Here is a 20,416-nt window from a genome sequence, read left to right as displayed (position 1 = left end):
ATATAAGTACGAATATTTCATTGTACGCAGACGACACAACCGTTTTTTCTTCAGGATATGGAGTACAGGCTGTTCAAACACAGTTACAGAATGATATAAATGTTTTATGTAAATGGTTGAATGAAAATGGATTAGTTGTTAATACCGATAAAACCAAAGTTATGTTAATTTCTGGTAGAAGGAAGAAAAATCCAATTAAATTGCAAATTAGAATGGAAGACAAATTGTTAGAAAATGTAACCAAATTTAAGTATCTAGGTGTTATTGTAAATCAGAATTTAGATTGGTCTTTTCAGATTAATGATATCGTTAAGAAAATTATGAACTCGCTTACATGTATGCGAAGGATTAAGCACTGCCTGACGAAATCAGTACTCCTTCATTTATATTTCACTTTGATACTTCCTTATATTGATTATTGTTCAACTGTGTGGGGCTCACTGTCGAAGAAAAACTTAATGAGGCTACAGAGGTGTCAAAACAAATGTTGTCGCTTAGTTTTAGATGCACCTTATGATACCCCTGTTCAAATTATGTTAGATTCATTGAAATTACAATCCGTTAAACATAGACTGGAATATAATTACAATGTATTTATGTACAAAATTCTGAATGGCCTTGCTCCTGAATATCTAAGACGAGTTTTACCACAACGAGCTAATCCATACTCTACGAGATCAGTCTCCATGCACCAACTGTATTTAGCTAAACCCAAGACCGAGTATAAAAAGCAGTCTTTTTCATACACAGCAACGACGCTATTTAACTCACTACCTGTGTTTATCAAATCCTCCGCCTCACTGCCCCTATTTAAACGCAATGTCCGCAACATCCAGGTGGTTACCAGCAGTAGCTAATTTCTCGTTTCTTTGAAAGATGTACACATGTATTCTTTCTGTCACCTTTCTCTCTCCCTCTCCCCCCCCCTCTCTCTCTCTCTCGCTTTATCTATTCTACAAAGGATCTCCACTTTTATGAAATGTATTATTGTGTATGTTGCATGTGATTGTTATGTATGTATTTTATTGTATCATAAATGTGATTTGTCCAGCAGGGCTCCCTTGGAAAGCAGGCCTTGCGGCTTGAATGGGACTACCCTGCTTTTATAAAGAAGACAATAAAGAAAGAAAGAAAGAAAGAACAATGTTCCTCCTGTATACTAAATGTGAATACACGATATAAAGTGACCATAAACACATTACATATGAGTGTCATTGTTGCATTTTATTAGCTTAATCAGACAACGCAGAAATGTGCGTCCATTCACTATGACAACTACATTGCATACAACTTATACATACGCACATACATTAATAAACTTCCATAACATATGTGATATGAGGTTTGCTGTTCTAAAATAATGTCTATTACTTATCGCCTCCTGTGATACATATATAAACACTTTACACATTTAAAATCAAAATCTGTACACAGAAAAAAAAAACACGTTCCTGCTCTTATACATGCATGATGTAGGCCTACAATTTCAGTCCTGCTAAAAAACAAAACAAAACAAAAACAAAAAATATATATGTATATATATATATATATATGTCTATATATAAACATATGTATATATATTATATTATATATATATATACATATATATATATATATATATATATATATATATATATATATATAATTATATATACACAACAACTGTAATACAGTGTTCATAAGATGGCTATAATAGCCAGAGCGTGAGATGCGTTCTCACTCGGCTCAATGTTCACAAATTTTTGTCTACCTGATAACAATATAGGTATAGTGGCAAGCTCAAGGTATAGGTTTAAGTACATTGCCTTTCATTTCAGTGTGTTATGTGTCGCGACATTTATATGGCAAAATCGGTAGTCTTCAAACATCGCATGGACGTCTTTGAATCTAGGACTTGCATGAAATACTTAGACAAAACGTATGAGGTGGCTGGGTGTTGCAGTCCTTCCACCCCCACCCCATTTTTGCTTTTAAAAAAAATGAAACAATGTCGATCAAGAACTTTCATCCTGATGTGTGTATGTGGTGGGGTGCTCCCTCGACTCGACTCCTCTAGGTAGTCCAGGTACCACCCTCCTCGGCGGATCAGCTTCTCGAACAGAAATAAAACAAACAAACAAACTAACTAACTAACTAACAAACGTTTCTGCAACCCCTGCGTACTTCCTGTGATTAAAAATCACACTCTCCGCATGGCTATTTAGATGTTGTTATGAGAATCTATTTTGTTGCCAAAGGCAACCAAAAGATGACTTCATGGTAGAGCCCTCAAATGGGCTTTTGAGAGTCCTGTACAATACCCGTCAACCGTGCAATTAAAGTATATCCAAGAAATGTCCATTGGTCTATTACACTGTACCATCGAAGCGAGCCGTTTATAATTGAAACGCAAACTGCATGCCTATACCAAGCAATGAGTTCAAAGAGTAGATACATAGGAATATTCCTTGAAACAATCTTTCTATTCTTCAACACTTTACAGGAAAAATTAGTACAGATTAGAAATGGTTTGTTCATAACTGCAAGATATCTCCGGTTCGAATCAAGGTATGTTAGCATGACTCATTGCGGTCCATGCATGTCCCTTCCCGAATTTCGACAAACTGGGAGCTTTGACATCATAAATCGAAGCAAAGCAAAGTGATTTTCGTACTTCTCATCACCATTCTTGGGATTTATCTCATCTAATCAGAAGCTCAAGCTATTTTGTTTCATAATTATGTTGAGTTTTATTAATACACACTTACAACCTCCTCCACTGGCTCATACCAACAACTTGGTTCACATGAAATTTGAGGATTTCTGGCGAAACAACTAGGAGTCGTTACTGTAATTGTCACAATATAAGGAAAATAATGAATTTGTGAGAAATATAGATTGAGCAAACCCTTCGTACACATTCATGTCAGTCGAGGATTGGTATTCCTTTCACACATTGTTTTGATGGTTTCAATGGGTATAACACGTTGCTTAAGGATTTTTCATAAACAAAATCTCTTTTGCAAACCGTGCGGTGCATGCTCTAGAACCATTATTCCTCAGATACATCTGAATTCTTATTATCGCCTGCTTGCGCTTCGTAACAACGATATAGGTCGATGGATACAATAATTAATCATAAATTCATGATAAATTAATGATACTATCTCATATGATAGTTTACTGCACAAAGAAAGTCCTATACTTTACTGTAGAATCTGAACATATCCCCTTATTATCGCCTTGAATAAAGAAAAATCGTCGAAACTTAGCAGCCACATTATTGATCATGCAATTTTGCACTTACAAAAATGTTATAAAAATCAATGAACTGCCAAATCTCTGCTGTAATCTCCCACAACATCATGCATGCATCATCACACATTTCATATGTAGAGTTGTCAATTGATTTCACTTAATTGCTTCATTAAAACAGTAACCTGTTACAACATTATATCCTCTTAGGTAAGTGCATATAGGATTATGTCATTTACACCTCTGTATAGTAAAGACACTTATAACTTGATTGAGTTGTCTCTTTCCAAATCACCTCATTACTGATCTCCTCGCTCCATTAACAATTAAGTACTTTTGGTTTCATTTTACCGTGGTTTTTTTTTCCATCATATTATAAGTGATTCATGCGGTACAGACAAAGTCATGTGCATGCTGTGACAGCGAACACAAGTACAAGACTCCCTGGATTTCTAAAATCTGTCCAGTTAGATTCATCTACATTACTACATTAAGCGTTTTATTGCACTTCTTCAATCTAAGAAACTCTTGAGCATGGGACCATCCCTATTCGAGTAGAGACAGTCAAACTTCGCCTCATCCACTCTATATAATAGTACTGATCTCCGAGTTGTCCCAAATTTCAGATCACATCAGAAGTCTCCCGCTTTCACTTGCATTATACTCGTTCTGTACATGAGGGGAGAAAAATCACAAAATTTTAAGGCAATGCAAGTGACGTAACTATTAATAAGAGATACTTGATCCACACTAATACGTTATCGTAATGCCAGTTTCATAGTCGATGCACTTATCAACGGACAGTAAATAAAAAAAAATGAATTATTTTGAAATTCGAAAATTTGACAAAGCGATGGCGACATGATAATTATGGTTCTCTATGATCCTGTCTCGTTTAGAATATCAATGCATTTTTTAGGACCTGCCTGACTTGTCTGTGAATTTCCTGTACAACCATGCATGCGATTTTTTGACACCCCTACAAAATACAATGACATATCAAAATTACTTCCGTTATATCGCTCTTAAAAGTTGCATGTATTCAGAAACAAACAGTGATGATGGTGATTCTGCAATCATTAACAATTATTGTGGGTGGAAATCGATATTGTTAGCTGACCAGAGTTATGACCTTTTGCCTCCGAAGACCTTTTAAAGACGTCAAGTCCTTGATGGTGAATGTCTTGTGATTGACCATTATTTGTTTCATATAGATGTATATTGACATGACATCAGGAAAGAAGTTTCTTGATAGAAAATAAATAAATGAGTTTACAAGTTGTATAGTACAGACACCATGACAGCATAATGATTATACTCGTGTAGAGTGGTCTCGCTTGTCTGGTTTTTACTTATCGGATTGATCGGAGACTATACCTCTTTTGCCTTTTACAAGTCCGACAAAAAGATTCTGCTCATGCACCATCCCATTAAGGAGTAAACATACGTGAAGTTGATACTTACGTTTGCATTTTCATTTCCTTGGACGTGTAGCGACTCCTTATCTTTCCGCCACAGACAGCCCAGACAGACGACTGCGAGCAAGACTACGAACAGCCCAAGAGCTAAAACTGACCAAGGACCGTATTTTCCTATAGCCAGGGGAACCCGAAGCTGGTTACGAATTTGTTGGGCGGCTTCCTTGGTAACTTCACTTCTCTGCGATTTCAAGGAGAAAATCCAGATACATCTATAGTTTGAGAGCTGAAGTGTTGGTGGGCCTATCTCTACTCTGTGTTCCATGCAGTTTAACTAAAAATTGTCGCTTTACTACAGATTCTTATCACGCATAAATAAGTTAAAGGATGGTCATGGTTTATCTTAGTATTTCATTTGCATGGAACTGGCGTGCTATAGTATATGGATGTGATTGATATCACTGTCATCTTAAAAGATGTAATATCTCAACATTCCATTTTCTTTTCTTTTCACAGTTCACTTCGTTTTGTGTTGTTTCTTCATACAATGGGATTACTGAAAGCTATAGAAATGTTTCAATCGAACCATGACCCATAGAAAAGTCATTTGAAACGAATCCACACAGTACAGAAATACATCGCCGTTCTGAATGAACAGCCAGCTAAAGCACAGGTGAACGAGAGATGTGGACTCCACTATGTATTTTTGTGATCACGATAAAAATTGTAATTAAGCTGTGGAAAGGTCTGCGTCTGTATCTTATATTACGCTCTGAAAAGTGTACATTCTGTCATGTTTGTGTGTGTGTGTGTGGGTGGTATGCGTGTGGGTTTCAATGAGGAAGTGTGCTAATTTGTGTTTGTAACAATTCTGAGTTAAATAATATGAACAATCTAGTGTGTATGGATGGAATGAAAGTGGACACTTGAAAAGATCGTATGATAATCATTATCTTAAAGGGATGGTACAGTATTGGTGGAGATGAGACTTGGGCTTTTAATATTTTGCGTGATACCAAGAAAACACTTATGATATAGTACAGAGCATACCATTTTAAGAGGAATTCGAAGTTTATTTGATGATAATCAGGTTTGGAATGACTTAAACATCCAAAAACAATGGAAAACAAAGCGATCGTAATAAAGTGTGGGTCCCACACTTTATTAGAATCGCTTTTTTTAAAATATCTCAGCAATTTCAAAACCAATTTTCATCAAATAAACGTTGATTTCCTCATAGTACATGCTCTTTCATATTTCATTAGAGGTTTCCCATTATCTCACCAAAAAAAATTTAGAAACCTGAAATTAGGTCTCAACCAAAACTGTACGATCCCTTTAAGAATTTACCTCGTTCATCCAAACGAGAGGTACATAGGCCTCAGGTACATGCCTATAGAAGCTGAAAAAGACAAGAAAAGGGTCAGAAAGAATATCATACACAAACGTAGATTAAAACGTATAAAAAAATGTCAAAGAAACTGTAGATAATTGAAGTCACTGATTCTCTAATACTTACATAACAAAAATCGTGAACAACAAACTTCAGCATGAGTTTTAAGTATAATGAAGTAAAACGTAACTCGAAACGAAACTTAATGTTATTGCCCTCCTATCCTTCATCATACTATGCCACGCATTTATTACTGCCAAGTTTTTCACCATCATGGTCTATATAAGCCTTTTTATGTCATTTACAATGATACCGCCTTAACGTAACCCGAGCACTACTGATGACGATAATACTAACAAGATTCAAGGACCACTTCATTTGCCTGATCACATTTTTTCATCAACCATTGTCAACATTTCCTTCCTAAATCATACACTGACGGATATGACATCACAAAAATATTTGCGTTGGCTTTGCCCGACTCTTATCTGACCAAAATCTTAACACACAGTATAATGCAAGTTTACGGATAAAATCGTCTTGTTTTACAATGAACATAATATATAAAGTCAAAATCATTGTAGGGCTATACTCCTACTATCTTCATTCAAAATGAAACTCACTCAATGAAATGATACGGTTGCAGATGCGTGTTTATTTGGCTCCGCTTTGAGATGTTCAATGGTGCGCCAGTATACTGAGAAAAAGAGAGGGGGGGGGGGGTGGGGGCAAAAGAAAGAATTAGTAATTCTTCATAAGACAAAGGAAAGATGAGGAATTTGACGCCGTATACAAATACCAAGAAAATTTCCTAATAACATCCATTATAGTCCACAGGATTGTGGGGATTTCAGGTTTTGCTTTCGATGGAGGTTTTGATTTTCAAGGCTATCTCTTATGACCTTTGTTTTCAATATTGGCTCTCTAATTCAAGGAAAGATAGTTTCTCTCTGTTTCAAGCATGACAAAGTTAAGCGTGTTTTTCATTTCTTTGAAAGAATGGTAACGTCCGAAATGTATTCTGTGCCACTAATTTTTTCATATCAATTCAAGAAGTAGAGCACTAGAGTAGTAATAGTGGTCATAGCCATATCAGCGGTAGTTGAAATAAAACGGGCAGTTAGACAAGTTGTAGCAATATGTGTGTGTGAACTGCAGAAGTGGTATACATGAACTATATGTAGAAGTATAGGAAAAGTAAACAGCAGTTGTAAGTATACAGCGAAGTTGCATATGCGCAATGTGGGGATAAATTCGAAGTACAGTATAACTCAACATTGAATCAATATGGTGTATATAGAAAGAGAAGTAATGATAAGTAATATACAAAGGTGATAGAAGTTGTTATACATAATTATCAAGGGAGCAGTTAACGCAAAAGTTCATGCACATACCCTATCAATAATGTACCATGGAATAAAATGGTAGAAATTGTAGAAGTGGTAGTTATTCAAGTGGTACGAAAAGTGGTTCAAAGATGTTGCTATTGTATATTGTGATGTTGTCAACTTGATCTGTAAACGAAAGCCGACATAATGGACAGCAGGATTTCGGTGTGTTTACAACTTACGGGCTCTACGTCTATGAATGTTTCATGTAGATCCCTATCTGGGTGAACCCCATTAACCATCTCAAGTACTTCCGGGTCAGCGTGGAGAAAATGTGGAAGCGAGAAATATATCGGTGCGCCTGGAAAGGAGAATAATGGGATCATTGCAAACCAAAAGCAGACAGTAGACCCTACACATACATAGATCAAGATCTCCTTCATGTGGCATTGGACTATAGCTTTCCAGGTAATAAAGTTATAAATCATTTTGTTCGGCGTTTCAGTTTTATGTATCAAACACATTTGTGATAATTAGGCCCTAATCTAAAAGCAAATCAGATATAGGCGTGAATGAGCAATAAAATAATGACGTATTGTCATACTCGAAACTGTGTGTGATTGAAGAACAAAATATCTACACAGCACACTTTTACATTATTACAAGACGTAGGCAAATGTCTGACTCTGTGAATGTGTGTGTGTGCCGGAATAACAGAACATAATTTTTGTATATCACACGCAGGAAAATGATATACGACTGTGTGTATCTGTGTATGATTGGACAGCGTATAAACCAGTTGTGTGTCACGAGAAAAAAAAATGGGAATAGATTGTAAAAATCACGACGCGGAAGAACATGAGACCACCCGAGGACCCATGACCTTGCCTCAATTCACACTGGTGAGGAAATAATAATGGTAAACTATACAAGGAAGAGCGTGGAGCTATTCTTGACACAGTGTTGTTTTTATGTTCAATAATACCCGGATGCTTCTTTTTTTCTTCATTACAACACACTATGCACTGTTGTCTTTGTCATCATCGTTATGATACTCAAAATAACGAAGATAACTACCTACTAAAAATATCTATGCACACAAGATCCCCGCAAAATAACGTTCCAAATGGTATACGCACAAGACAACAGAATACCAATAACATACTCTCTCACAATAATATGATATAATATGAAATATCTCTAATCCGTCGTTATTATTTGACGAATGATGATTAATTTTATTCGTTTCTGTACAGACTAAAAGCTAAGAAAACAGGCGGGAAAAAAACACATATAGATCGGATGGACAGCAAACAGGTGCACGAACCGAATTGACACAAGCTGATGTTAAGAAGTCCACCGGGAAGGCAGTGGCTCTCATCGGGGGTGCAGAAGGCCACGTTGTCGGGATTCGCTGAGACGTTCTGGAAGACTGAAGACGGAACTGTGAAGCGCCATGTTGGGTTGTCTCGAGTCACCGTTTCCTTGTGGAATGTCGTCTTCACAGATCTGCCAAGTAAAGTAGACATAACTAATACGATGCAAAAGATTTGACGCAGACGTGTGTGTGTGTGTGTGTGTGTGTGTGTGTCTGTCTGTCTGTCTGTCTGTCTGTTCGTCTGCCTGCGATTTTCACACCATTGTTTTTATTCAAACTGGGTTTTTTTTATGATGCAGTCAATTAATTACCATTGTATTAAAATATTCATGGGCTTATTCAGACGATGAAGACAAGACCCTCATACAAACTTCCTGGAATCATAATTCACGTCAAATTCATGACAGTTGCTACGTGCTTAATAAGCAAAACAAAGCAGTTCACAACTTATATTGACCCATAGTTTACAGCAGCAGAGGAGGTAGAAATTATTGTCAGAACAGTACACGCTTATCCTACCATCAACATCGTAACTTTATATTGTCTCTTCAGCTTATCACATAATGCCAATAACATAATAAATGTAAAGATATGACCGAACACACGCGTCATAACCATAATACAAAACACACCATCGAATTACACTATAGGACGATTCTTACAGAGGACGTCTTTATGCAGTATTGCAGGCCTACAGGCATATGGTATTTAAAAGGACCTTTGCGGATGTATCAAGGCTCCTTGTGCTATAGCGTTTTTTTCAGTACATATTTATAGGTCTACAGCGTCCGAGCACTAATTTAGGATTTCAGGGAGGGAAAATATTTTAGACCAGAAACGCCGAAATAATTGTCATTATTGCACTTATATCATAATACTAATACTAATGTGATAGTATTTGTGATATACTATTGTATTATCTAATATCATATATCAAATACAAACATGCTATCTTTACAGTGAGAAAGTAATGATAGTAACAGCAGTAAATACGAAAATAACAATATAACCAATGATATCATCATAATCATTCTTATCATTATTGCTACAATATCAATAATCACTGCCATATTTTGATAAACGGCCTAATTACGATCGATATAAGTGGAAGTAGTGAAAAATAAATAGTAACACTATAGTGAATCATATACGCTATATTTCATTCAATTTTACCGACAAATATCCGAGACGAAGATGTACAGGCTGTCCTCTTTGGATAGAAGCTGACCAAAGTATGTCCCGTCTGTGTGAAAGGATCATTTAGGAAAATAAATCACGAGGGTGTAAAGGTGCGAGGTTATTATCAGCACTTACATCATTATAATAAGAATAAGCAATATTGATACTATTGTTATCTTTATTATAATCATCATCAGTAGTACTACTACTATTTACTACTATTCTCATTGATATCATTATCATTATAATTGTCAAGTTATTCAATCATATCATTGTAAAAAGCTTGGAAGCAACATGACGGTATTCAAATTAATGCATTTATTTCTTCCCAATGATACGCAATAGAAGGTTTTCAATCGACATATTCATTGACACAATCCAACACACTGATGTCACTTTGCATATAAATATCATTAGTTGATCTTATGTGAGGCAAGTCTTGTTTGTCTCAAACAATCTCTGTATACCAGAAGGCACTTGTATACGTTTGAAAATGCCGTTAAACAGTGAATCACTGCGTGGGTCTCGTTTTCACACCTGTGCCATTCAACATGTTTCCGTATTTGGTAGTCCAGTATGGAAGAGAGTCCATTCCTTTCCACGTATCGACGCTGCTTGTCTTAGTGTGGTCTTTCACCCCATCGAACACGGTATACACACCGTCATTAGAGTTGTTTCTCTGTTGGCATGATAGATAACAACGACAAAATTGTACTCTGGACTTTACACCCCATAGGCTGTAACTTAAAAATAGACCAACAAAATAAAATTAAGCAAAACACACATTGATTAAAATTTTCATTAATAGCTGAAGGCGGTAATTACTAATCACTCATACTTGAAATTTGAAACTTAGCTTTTCTTTATATCGCGAGCTGTCACTCTACAGATTAATTTGGAATCGTTTCTGAAGTGCAGACCAATGACAAATAAAGGGTCAAGAAAATGAGAAAAAAAACGGGAACAATGAATGACAATATCGAATATAAATATATTCCTGATAGGCCATTCCTACATAATCATTAAATGTCACTTCCCTCTTGCACTCTCCTCTTTCTAGGGTCTTTTCCAACCAAACAATAGTTCTCTCAAGGACTACATACACATGGCGTTACCGCAAACTTCTCTTCCTCATTTATATCACCATGCAAACTTTCAAGCAACACAATAAAGATATGATGCCTGCATCGGAGCTGGTGGAATACTGAGAAAGGTTCTGTCATTTATGGATTGCTTTAAGATTGAATTTGTAATTTGACAATTAAGATAAAAATGATTACATCAAGTGATAACAACATTATGATATCAGTGATAATAATGATAAGAAGAATAATCTTGATTGATTTACACTTCAGGATGGTGATCTACCTAAATGGACCTGCCATTATTATATACTAACGCCAGCACTGTCATGTCCCCCTGTTTTATGTTTTTGTTGGTGTTTTTTTTTTCCTGTCCGCTTGTGTTAATGACAAGAATATCGTCCTGAACATAAATTGTCACGTATATGCAGAGCACATTGAATTTAGGAACTCTAGACCATTTCGCAGCCATTTCGCACGGTGTTCGGATCATGACATGCATTGGTTGAATTTGGTTACCGTGCTTGAACAAATGAATGAAATGAAATAAAAAAAAAATAAAATGGATAGAAAAATAGTGAACAAGATAGAAAGAGAGAGAGTGTGTGTTTGATAGAAAGGAAGAGAAAGAGAGGAAGACAGACGGACAGACAATACGGGGGGATTACATTCGATATACTCACATCGACGTAAATTCCGAAGTGATCTTTCGGGACCTTGTCTGGCTCTAGAATTTTGGCCAAGGCGAGGAGAGGACTGAAGTAGCCCCAGATAAAGTCATGTACGGTGTGCGTACTGTGAATGTGTTTGATGAACAGCTCTGCCAGCTCATTAAAGAAGTACTGTACAAGCTCCGGCGTGAACTGTAACTGATCAATCACCGTCTGCGATAAAAAAGAAGAAATAGTCCTGTTTTAACATTTTGGTCAAGTGAGACCGAAGTACCAACAAAAATGTATATGATGACTAACCCTAAAAGCTATAATAGCAAGGATCGTTGTATAAAAAGAAGAATGAAGTATACCAAGGAGGCATGATACATCCTTGAGTATACTGAAGAAAAGCCACACGAACTGTCCAATGGTAGTGAAAAGAACGACATTGTTCGTTTTGTTTTGTTCGATTTGTGTGTGTGTGTGTGTGTGTGTGTGTGTGTGTGTGTGTGCGTGTGTGTGTGTGTGTGTATTTATCGTTTGACCTTGATAAGGAACCTAACCTAATGGCTCATGAAATATAGCTAATAAATGCCATTATGTCTTTGTTTTGTTAATTCCTTCCTTTTGGGACAACTCAGCAGATTCAAGAGGTTACAACGTCAGAATTATTCGTCGGCCTAAACATGTATTTGACATAATATTTTGTCACGCGCTATACAGCTCGTTATTTCGAAGGTTCGTTATTCCGAAGGCTCTTCAGTCCGAAGATTCGTTATTCCGAAGGTTTGCTATTCCGAATTTCATTTTTGGATTAACAAATCTTCGGAATAACAAAACCTTCGGAATAACGCCACAAATGTTCGGATTAACGAACCCTTTTTCATTTTCGGATTACCGAACCTCCGATGTATAGGGAATTGTGTGTTTTGGATTAACGAACCTTCGGAATAACGAGCCTTCGGAATAGCAAACCTTCGAAATAACGAACAGCACCCGATTATACACATTCTCCTATGTTGTTTGTTGTACAATGTATATTGATGATATCTTACCAATAAGGGAATGTTGAGCGTTGTGATGTTGTCTGTCATCGGGTCATACTCCGAATCGGGATCTACGACGAATGACAGCGGCTGGACGTAAGACAGTGTCCCGTTGTCGTGCTTCACGACATCGACCTTCTCCCGTGATTCTCTGAATGACAGAGTATTGGGGAGTGACAATAACTACATGCACACAGTAATACCACAGCTATATAGCATGTGAGCAAATTCCGGTCAAAATATCGCTTTAACTGTGCACTTCATGTCATTTCATTGCTTTGCCATGCTAATATCTCCCCGTGATTATCAGACACAATTGCACAGGACTAAATACACGTGGTATACCATGTCAATGAAGGTAAATAGAATTATCGTAATCGATAAATACTGTAGTATCGAAAGGAAAGACCCTTCCGGGATGAAAGGGGCGAGCATATTCAAAGTAGACCTCGTGAATTATTCAGGATTTTGTTACTGTTGGCTCAAATTTTGTTAAAGCGATCAAAAGAGCAGAACATGCCTATATACAATAAAAAAATGATAATTGTGCAGTCTTCGAACTGTGGTGAGTTTGGCTCGAAGTACTATACACCTCTTGTACAACAGTATAAAGACAGCCAGTGTGTCGAACTTCAATTGAATCTACCTGCGTATATTTGTCATTGTGAAGTTTTTGTTTTCTAGTTTTCTTTTTTTTTTTCGATTTCTTTTTTTTTTTACGATAAAGAAATACAGCTTACGATTATGAACTTATAACCGTCATTATTATCATAAACAAAACACAATGACTGTGGGTCAGCAGCACTCGACACAATAGAAGAGATCAGCTGGGCCCCATTTCAGAAAAGGTTGACACGATGACAACTCTTGCTGGAATGGCAATTGTCATGGTAATGAAAAGAATCCAGCTTCCTGATTGGCTGTTGCTATTGGAAATTGCCATTCCAGCAAGAGTTGCCATCCTAACATTTTGTATGAAACGGGGCCCTGAACTGCACACTCAGCATCATGGAAAACGCGCGTCTATTAATGCTTCAATGTTTTGATTTTGTTATTTCTGCACGCATAGAATATGTAATACATGGTACATCCTTTCAGTACAGGGCATACCTGCTTTCAGTATAGTACCTGTATGTGTATGGTCCTCGCTGGGTGACGTTGGGTTTGTGACCTTTCTCGACCTCCAGTGGATTCTCTAGATGCCAGACGTAGAAGTCGAGGTGGATGTCCGCTGGAGGATTCTTCCAGTTGGCGTACCCCATGGTGCCTTTCACCAGACGAGTTTTCTAGAAGGTAGAAACACCATCGTAAGGGGAACGGCAGAAATACGAGATAACCATTGAAATCTTCGTCCTTAAGATAACGCCAGAGTACATATTGGATACCTTTTCGCAATCAATTAATATTCTTTCTTTCTTTCTTTTTTTTTTGCTCTTCTTTAACAACTTGGATTTTCCTTTAGTTCTTTCTTTCTGATGAAGACGAAGATGATAAATGAGAATGATGACGATAATCAATGATACAATGACAACAATAATACCAATAATAACAATGATAATAATATAGTTAAATGAGAGCAACAATGACAACAATCATAAAATCAGGTAATCGTATTGATGCTCGCCGCATCATTGCTGGCATCATTACATTTTCATTATCGTTAACAGCTATCAATATATCTCTTTATCTCAATCACAATACAACATTGTCATGGATATATCATGTTATCAGTAACGATTTTGTGATATGAATTTATGTACTGCTACAATTTTATTGATTTAACCAGATATCTAATGGATGTGATCTTTGCTGACTAAGGAAATTTGATATCTCATGAGACCTCGTGACGCTTCCCACAATGCTTTGTGATTTCCTCTTGGGATAACGCCCAAAATTAGTGTGGTGTCACGAGTCGGTGCCCACAACACCCACTCTTACAGAAAGCTTGCCACGATTGATAAATTATAGAGCAGAAAAAAAAAATCCATGCTCTATCGACAAAGCTAATATATAGCCATGAGCAAGAGAAAGGCCACTATACTTATTCTACTTTCGATGTCGTCTTTTCGAAACTCCTCATACATTGCACATCATATCAACGAGCAATGTTAATGTACGATGGTATATGATAGATGAATTTAATATGAATATACTTTATTGGTATAACAAATTGGTGCTGTCGTTGTTTTGTTTCCAGTGTTCCACGTCTTACAAGCTTGGCTTTAAAGCGGAACACTGTTTTCCGTCGTTATGATTACTTACTTGTTTTTGTTACCATGACAAAGTGTGCATTGTTCCTATTTTAATGACATCATTCGTGCATATACTTTATATTGTATTCGAAAAAAGAAACCTGTCTTTATCAGATGAATGAAAGACAAATCGACAACTTGTACCAATTTGGATCATGTTTTCTTTTTTTCTTTTTTGATGATCGAAATAAACAAACTATAATTTTTAAATTGAATTGAATTGAATTGAATTGAATTGAATTGAATTGAATTGAATTGCACCTTTATCACGTGACCGGCTGTATTACCTCTATCAATGTGATCTGTTCACTCCTGGATGAGACAGTCATACTTTATTCCAACGTCAGCTTAATCCAATATACATACAAGAACTTCTTTTAGTGTTTATGGACAGTGGAACACACTATTCTCGTGGTGCCATTGGCATTAAGAAACAAGTTGATAATGGTAATGAGTGACATACCAGGGCCCCGTTTCATAAAACTTGTCATCAGTGACAAGTTGCCATAGTTGTTATATGCTACTGACATCCTTGCATCTGATTGGCTCAGAGAGAATTTATCACCGAAATGTGACAGTTGTCACTGATAACGTGTTTTATGAAACGCCCCCCCCCCCCATGTAACTGAGTTGATTTATGCGTCAAGACTGCCAAAAGAGTTATTTTGAAAATGTCACAAATATAAATCAAGGCAACAGCACCAGTGACGGTTGTTATTGTTGTGTGGGTTTTTTTTTTCTTTTTTTTTGCTCTTTTGTTTTGATTTGGAGTTTTCATATTGTTTGTTCGGGTGAATCGTGTACAACTTACAGAAGGTAATTCTATTCTTTTCAAACCGTCTTTCACTTTTTCTTTTCGACAGAATGTACAAAATGCCTAATCCCAGGAAGGATCGATTCCACGTGCCAGCCGATCATAACAAAGACACCCGCTTTACAAAAACAAAACCTAAAATCATTGTTTATGTCGGCTATACAATAAGTGGAACCTAAAGCTGTTTCATGGATCATGTGGTAAATTGAGGATGATGATGCAGTTTGTCTAAAATACCCTTGGTTTCCTGTTTGTGCTTATGCGGTAGAGGTTAGTGCTCCGTATCCATGTTGAATGCAATACGTCGCTCTCGTAGTAACTCACCTCCAGCAATAATTCGTCGAAGATGACTGGGTAGAAATGTAAAAGCGCTCCACCAATAGCAGCAATGATCGCTCCTACCACACCTATGGTTGCTAGGAGACAGGTCTTCGTCTTCCGTTTCATGGTGGGATAACTTCGACTGCGATACAAACAACAACAACAACAACAGCGTATATATCCTTCGTAAATAATGCAGCAACTGAATATCACTTCTCCTCAAATCTAATCCACTGAAGAACAAGAAAAATAATATGTGGTAGTCAAAATAATGATGTTAATTCATAATAATCAATTACAGTCATATACCACGTACTACAATGTATAGACAAAAAATAACAAAATCAAACAAATCAATTTCGTCATCTTATTCATACCCATTCCCATCCACCTGCCAAGTATCAATTCTATAAATCGCCTTTGATCCCAAACACGCTTACCATGCTTACTGTGCATTGGTTTGTTAACATATTTTCAGTTTGTCATAACCGACAGATAGGCTTATGTTTAGGCTTGAGAGAAAAGTTCCCAAGATGGACTGCAGGGGGCCTATAACCCGTTGAGGACGAGTCCCGAGTATACTCGGGCATGTGTCTATGGGAAATGCGTGTTGTAAAGAATGGGTTATACCTGCCTCGGAATTATAGAAACATTACCCCAGAAAGTCAAGCACGTACATTATACACAATCAAGTCATAGTAGATGGTAATTACAGAGATAATGCCGGGGATGGGCATCCCGAATTAAATGAATTATCATCACCGCATTATGCTGACCCACGGAATACTTTATCTATAGAAAAGAGCTGTCAATCACACCGTCATCGATCAACTGACGGTTGTGAACAATGAAGCGATAACAATACCTGCGTCTACTTATCGAGAGCGCAGATCAGCTCGGGCTTACTGAGTTACTGGCAAGGAAGGACGGAATACTGTAGACAAGCAGGGACAGAATATGACAGAATCTCAACTCACGCACGTAAAAAGATCTCACTTAATTAATTTCTTGTTTAAGAACTGGAGAAGGGGCAAATTGTGTCGACACTTTTGGTCCTCTCGAAAAGAGCAAGAAAGAATTGTTATGGCATCAACCAGGCATATCACGTTATGAGAAGGAAGTTACCAGCGAGTGGCTGCATGCATGATCTGAACCAAACACTGTCATGAACAGTTTCTGTCATCATTTCCAAGCGCTGTCCACAAACTTTGTCTAGTGCTATTCATCGACAAGGATCTGGCACAGGCCTGCCCTTGGAGTCGGTGTACTCTCCCGCGGTATAGGCCTATTTGAGTTCATCTTGTCCAAGAGCAAAGACAGCATGTCACTCAGTGTTGCTAATGGTTGTAGATTCTCATTACGTTCAATCTCGTATATAGCTGCTGTCAAGTTGCCAAGGTTGATGTCGTCCTATACCGAAGCAATTTCTTGTCCAAAAGATGTCACTCAAACTTTTATTATTATTAAGCTTTGCTGTTATGAAGGCAATCGTCGCAGAACGTCTCCGGCTGTTTTGCACACAAATTGGTTCCACTATAGATGTGTCATTGATTCCACTGTGGGACGGCCGGACACGTCGCTGAAATGTTTTATCAATGCCGGCTACACCTGTATACCAAGAGATACATACCTTTCACTCCGGAGGATTAGCTGCACATAGTATAGGGCTTCCTAGTCGTCTGATCCCATCGACAAGAGAGTGGAATAGTTTCCACTGTGGACAGTTTTCTCTGGCGTCCGTTTTTCAATAGGTCTATATTTCCATTATCCCCTCTGTTAGCCTTTTCGACAGTCGCATCCCCCGGTCACCCCCCCCCCCCTCTCTCTCTCTCTCTTTCTCTCTCCAAACATGAACACTGCGCAGCCGACTTGACTCATTTACCACTTATTGCTATGTAATATCTATCTGCATAGGCCTACGTGGTAATACTATAACATTATCATACTTGTATTACGAGAAGGAAGAGCTGGAAACAAAAGAGAACGATTCTTTACACCAGCAATAATTCGAGTTAATTGAATTCGAAATAATTTGACTTCGTATCAATCTCAGAAATTCTGCTTTCTTCTTTCGAATTCACTCATCTTCTTAGATGGTTACTGACTTTCTTTCTGCACCATTTGTTCGGCATGTTCTCATGAACGTATTATGCAAACGTTTTGTTAGCACAGTTCCGGGGAGCAATCTACGCCGTTGTCAAACTAGTTTCTCACTATGTTGCTCATGCTGCATCTCCTTTGCGCTTATTATCTCCGAATAAATCACAATCATTCCAGTGAACTCCTTCATTTCGTCTACGTGTCAGAAAGAATATGGGTTAATGTTTTAGAGGCGTCTATATCTCCGCGTCACCCAAAGAAATCTTTTCACCTAAATATCACCTTCCATTCTGAGATCCATTCCAATCGGAGTTCTGCTTTGTAGTAGGAAGAACGTTATACCTCTGCACACCCCGCCATAAAAGTTATGTGATGTGTATTGTGTGGAGCACCCAAACTACGGAACTACTATACAAAATGAGAAATTCACAATTAAGATATCAAGTTCAGGTCAAATTTGAGGGTGCACCTTTTCGATCCAAGATATTTATTTTTTCGTAAATCAAGCATGCAACTTGAACTCTTGTAGAACTTTCCATCTCGACTTTTAGATGTAGTAACTGATCGCTAATTTCTTAAAAATATAATATACTTCAGATTTCTGTAGTAATTTTTGACTTTATGTGCGATTTAGATAAACTATTTTGTTTGCACCTGCATCAAGTCACGCACTACAGGCATCTGGATGAGGAGTAAAACTCGTTCTTCAAAGGATCTTTTTCACACTCATACGTCCGACAAGCTTTTTCTTACGTCTCAAGAAAAACATAAAAACACCCCCAAAACAATACCCCAAATTATATGGATTTCCAACCTCGAAAAGTCACATTCCTTGTGACAATATTCATTTTCAATAACAATAATTAAGTCAATATACCGAGTAGACCTATTTTGTAGGCCGAAATACACTCTTACGGCTTAATTACCACCAATGTGTTATTTAAATTCCCGGAACGAGGGCGGGGTTGAGTCACCCTCAAAGTCTCATGCCTATAGCTGCTCTCTGACCCTAGTGTTTGATTCATTCAAGCCAACTTGAAACTTGAAGTGGAATTGCACTTGAACTTCAGATGACATTGAGCAGTTTTGCAATATTTTTTTTTCACTTTCCTTATCAGTTCGTCTCGTCGACATCAGGACACCGTGGTATACATAAAGTTAACCGTAGGACCTATACGATTATCGTATTGTGCACATCAGTACGCAGATCATGAACGGTGCTTTGGGAGTGTTTAGATCTACCCTGACCAGAGTGTGCCATGCTTGAGCCGAATCCCCGGGGACTATAGTTGCCTGCGACAGGTTGTCCCAAACTGCGGAAGTGTGTTAACAAAGGAGGTATATTGGCGAACATAAAGTTAACAATAGAGGCAGAACGTACCCTCACGCAGTATTGTAGACCTACCTGTATGTGTATTGCAACAATGCGCTAAAAAAGGGATCGCCGTGTGAGAGATAAAGCTGTCCGAAATGCACACACACACTATAAATAATGGATAAGGTTGAGTAAAACCCGCGATAATACGAAGAGTGATTTTCTGATCAATTAAGTTTGGCAACGGGGACATTCCCTAGTCTATTCCCTACCCATTTCATTCACCAAATCTCATGTACATAAAGCATACCCACTGCTGTTATCGTAGAAACAATATTTGACTCAGATGCATATGGTTTCACGATTTTGATCAGGAATTGCGCTGGATGGCTGCGTCCGCTGAGACGGAAAAGATCAAATATCAGTAGGAATACAATGGCGAGTAGGTTGTATAGTACGTGTACTTACCTTATACAGTATATTCTGACACACTTGGTGTTTGTAGCTTACACTCCCGTTATATGCTAGTAATGCATGGTTCCAGGTGGCAACACTCGTATTTGAAGCGTCACCCTTGAGCTCATTAATTTTGCCCCCTAAGTGTCGCAGCCCCGACAGAGTGATAACTGCCTGATGGGTAATGTCTACACTGGGCGATCTTCGACTTGTTTGGAGGGACTTGGGAATACCCAAACTTCTGCGGATTAATATCTCACAGACTTGCCGAGTTTACGATACTGCATAGGCGCATTAATTCGCCGGGTTAGGGGAGGGGGCGGGATGACAGAACCAGAAACAGCACAGAGTCACGAAGAATGGTCAGAAATATCTCCACTCCAAATTAAAACCATTAAACTTGATAGAACTGTGCAACAGAATCCAGTTTCTCAAAATGTATAGCAT

The 20,416-nt window shown here is 37.7% G+C and overlaps 1 protein-coding gene across 1 annotated transcript; it reads right to left on the bottom strand.

Moving 5' to 3' along the window:
- Nucleotides 1–2,536: 2,536 nt before the first annotated feature.
- LOC139733923 (lysosome membrane protein 2-like) lies at nt 2,537–20,146 on the bottom strand. The gene is made up of 13 exons (XM_071644737.1): nt 19,982–20,146; nt 16,102–16,240; nt 13,840–13,997; nt 12,721–12,862; nt 11,696–11,896; nt 10,468–10,609; nt 9,925–9,994; nt 8,701–8,882; nt 7,616–7,734; nt 6,669–6,742; nt 6,003–6,054; nt 4,699–4,893; nt 2,537–3,903 (listed from the first exon to the last, which is right to left on the bottom strand). The coding sequence occupies exons 2-13, from the start codon at nt 16,222–16,224 to the stop codon at nt 3,862–3,864; spliced, it is 1,500 nt and encodes a 499-aa protein (XP_071500838.1). The 5' UTR covers nt 16,225–16,240; nt 19,982–20,146; the 3' UTR covers nt 2,537–3,861.
- Between the last annotated feature and the right edge of the window lie 270 nt (nt 20,147–20,416).

The sequence above is a fragment of the Diadema antillarum genome, unplaced genomic scaffold, assembly GCF_040938485.1.
Source record: "Diadema antillarum isolate AM-2024a unplaced genomic scaffold, OU_Dant_1.0 seq00000506_RagTag, whole genome shotgun sequence".
NCBI lineage: Eukaryota > Metazoa > Echinodermata > Echinoidea > Diadematoida > Diadematidae > Diadema > Diadema antillarum.
Note: the sequence above shows the minus strand (reverse complement) of the source record. Positions and strands in the feature narration are given on the sequence as shown.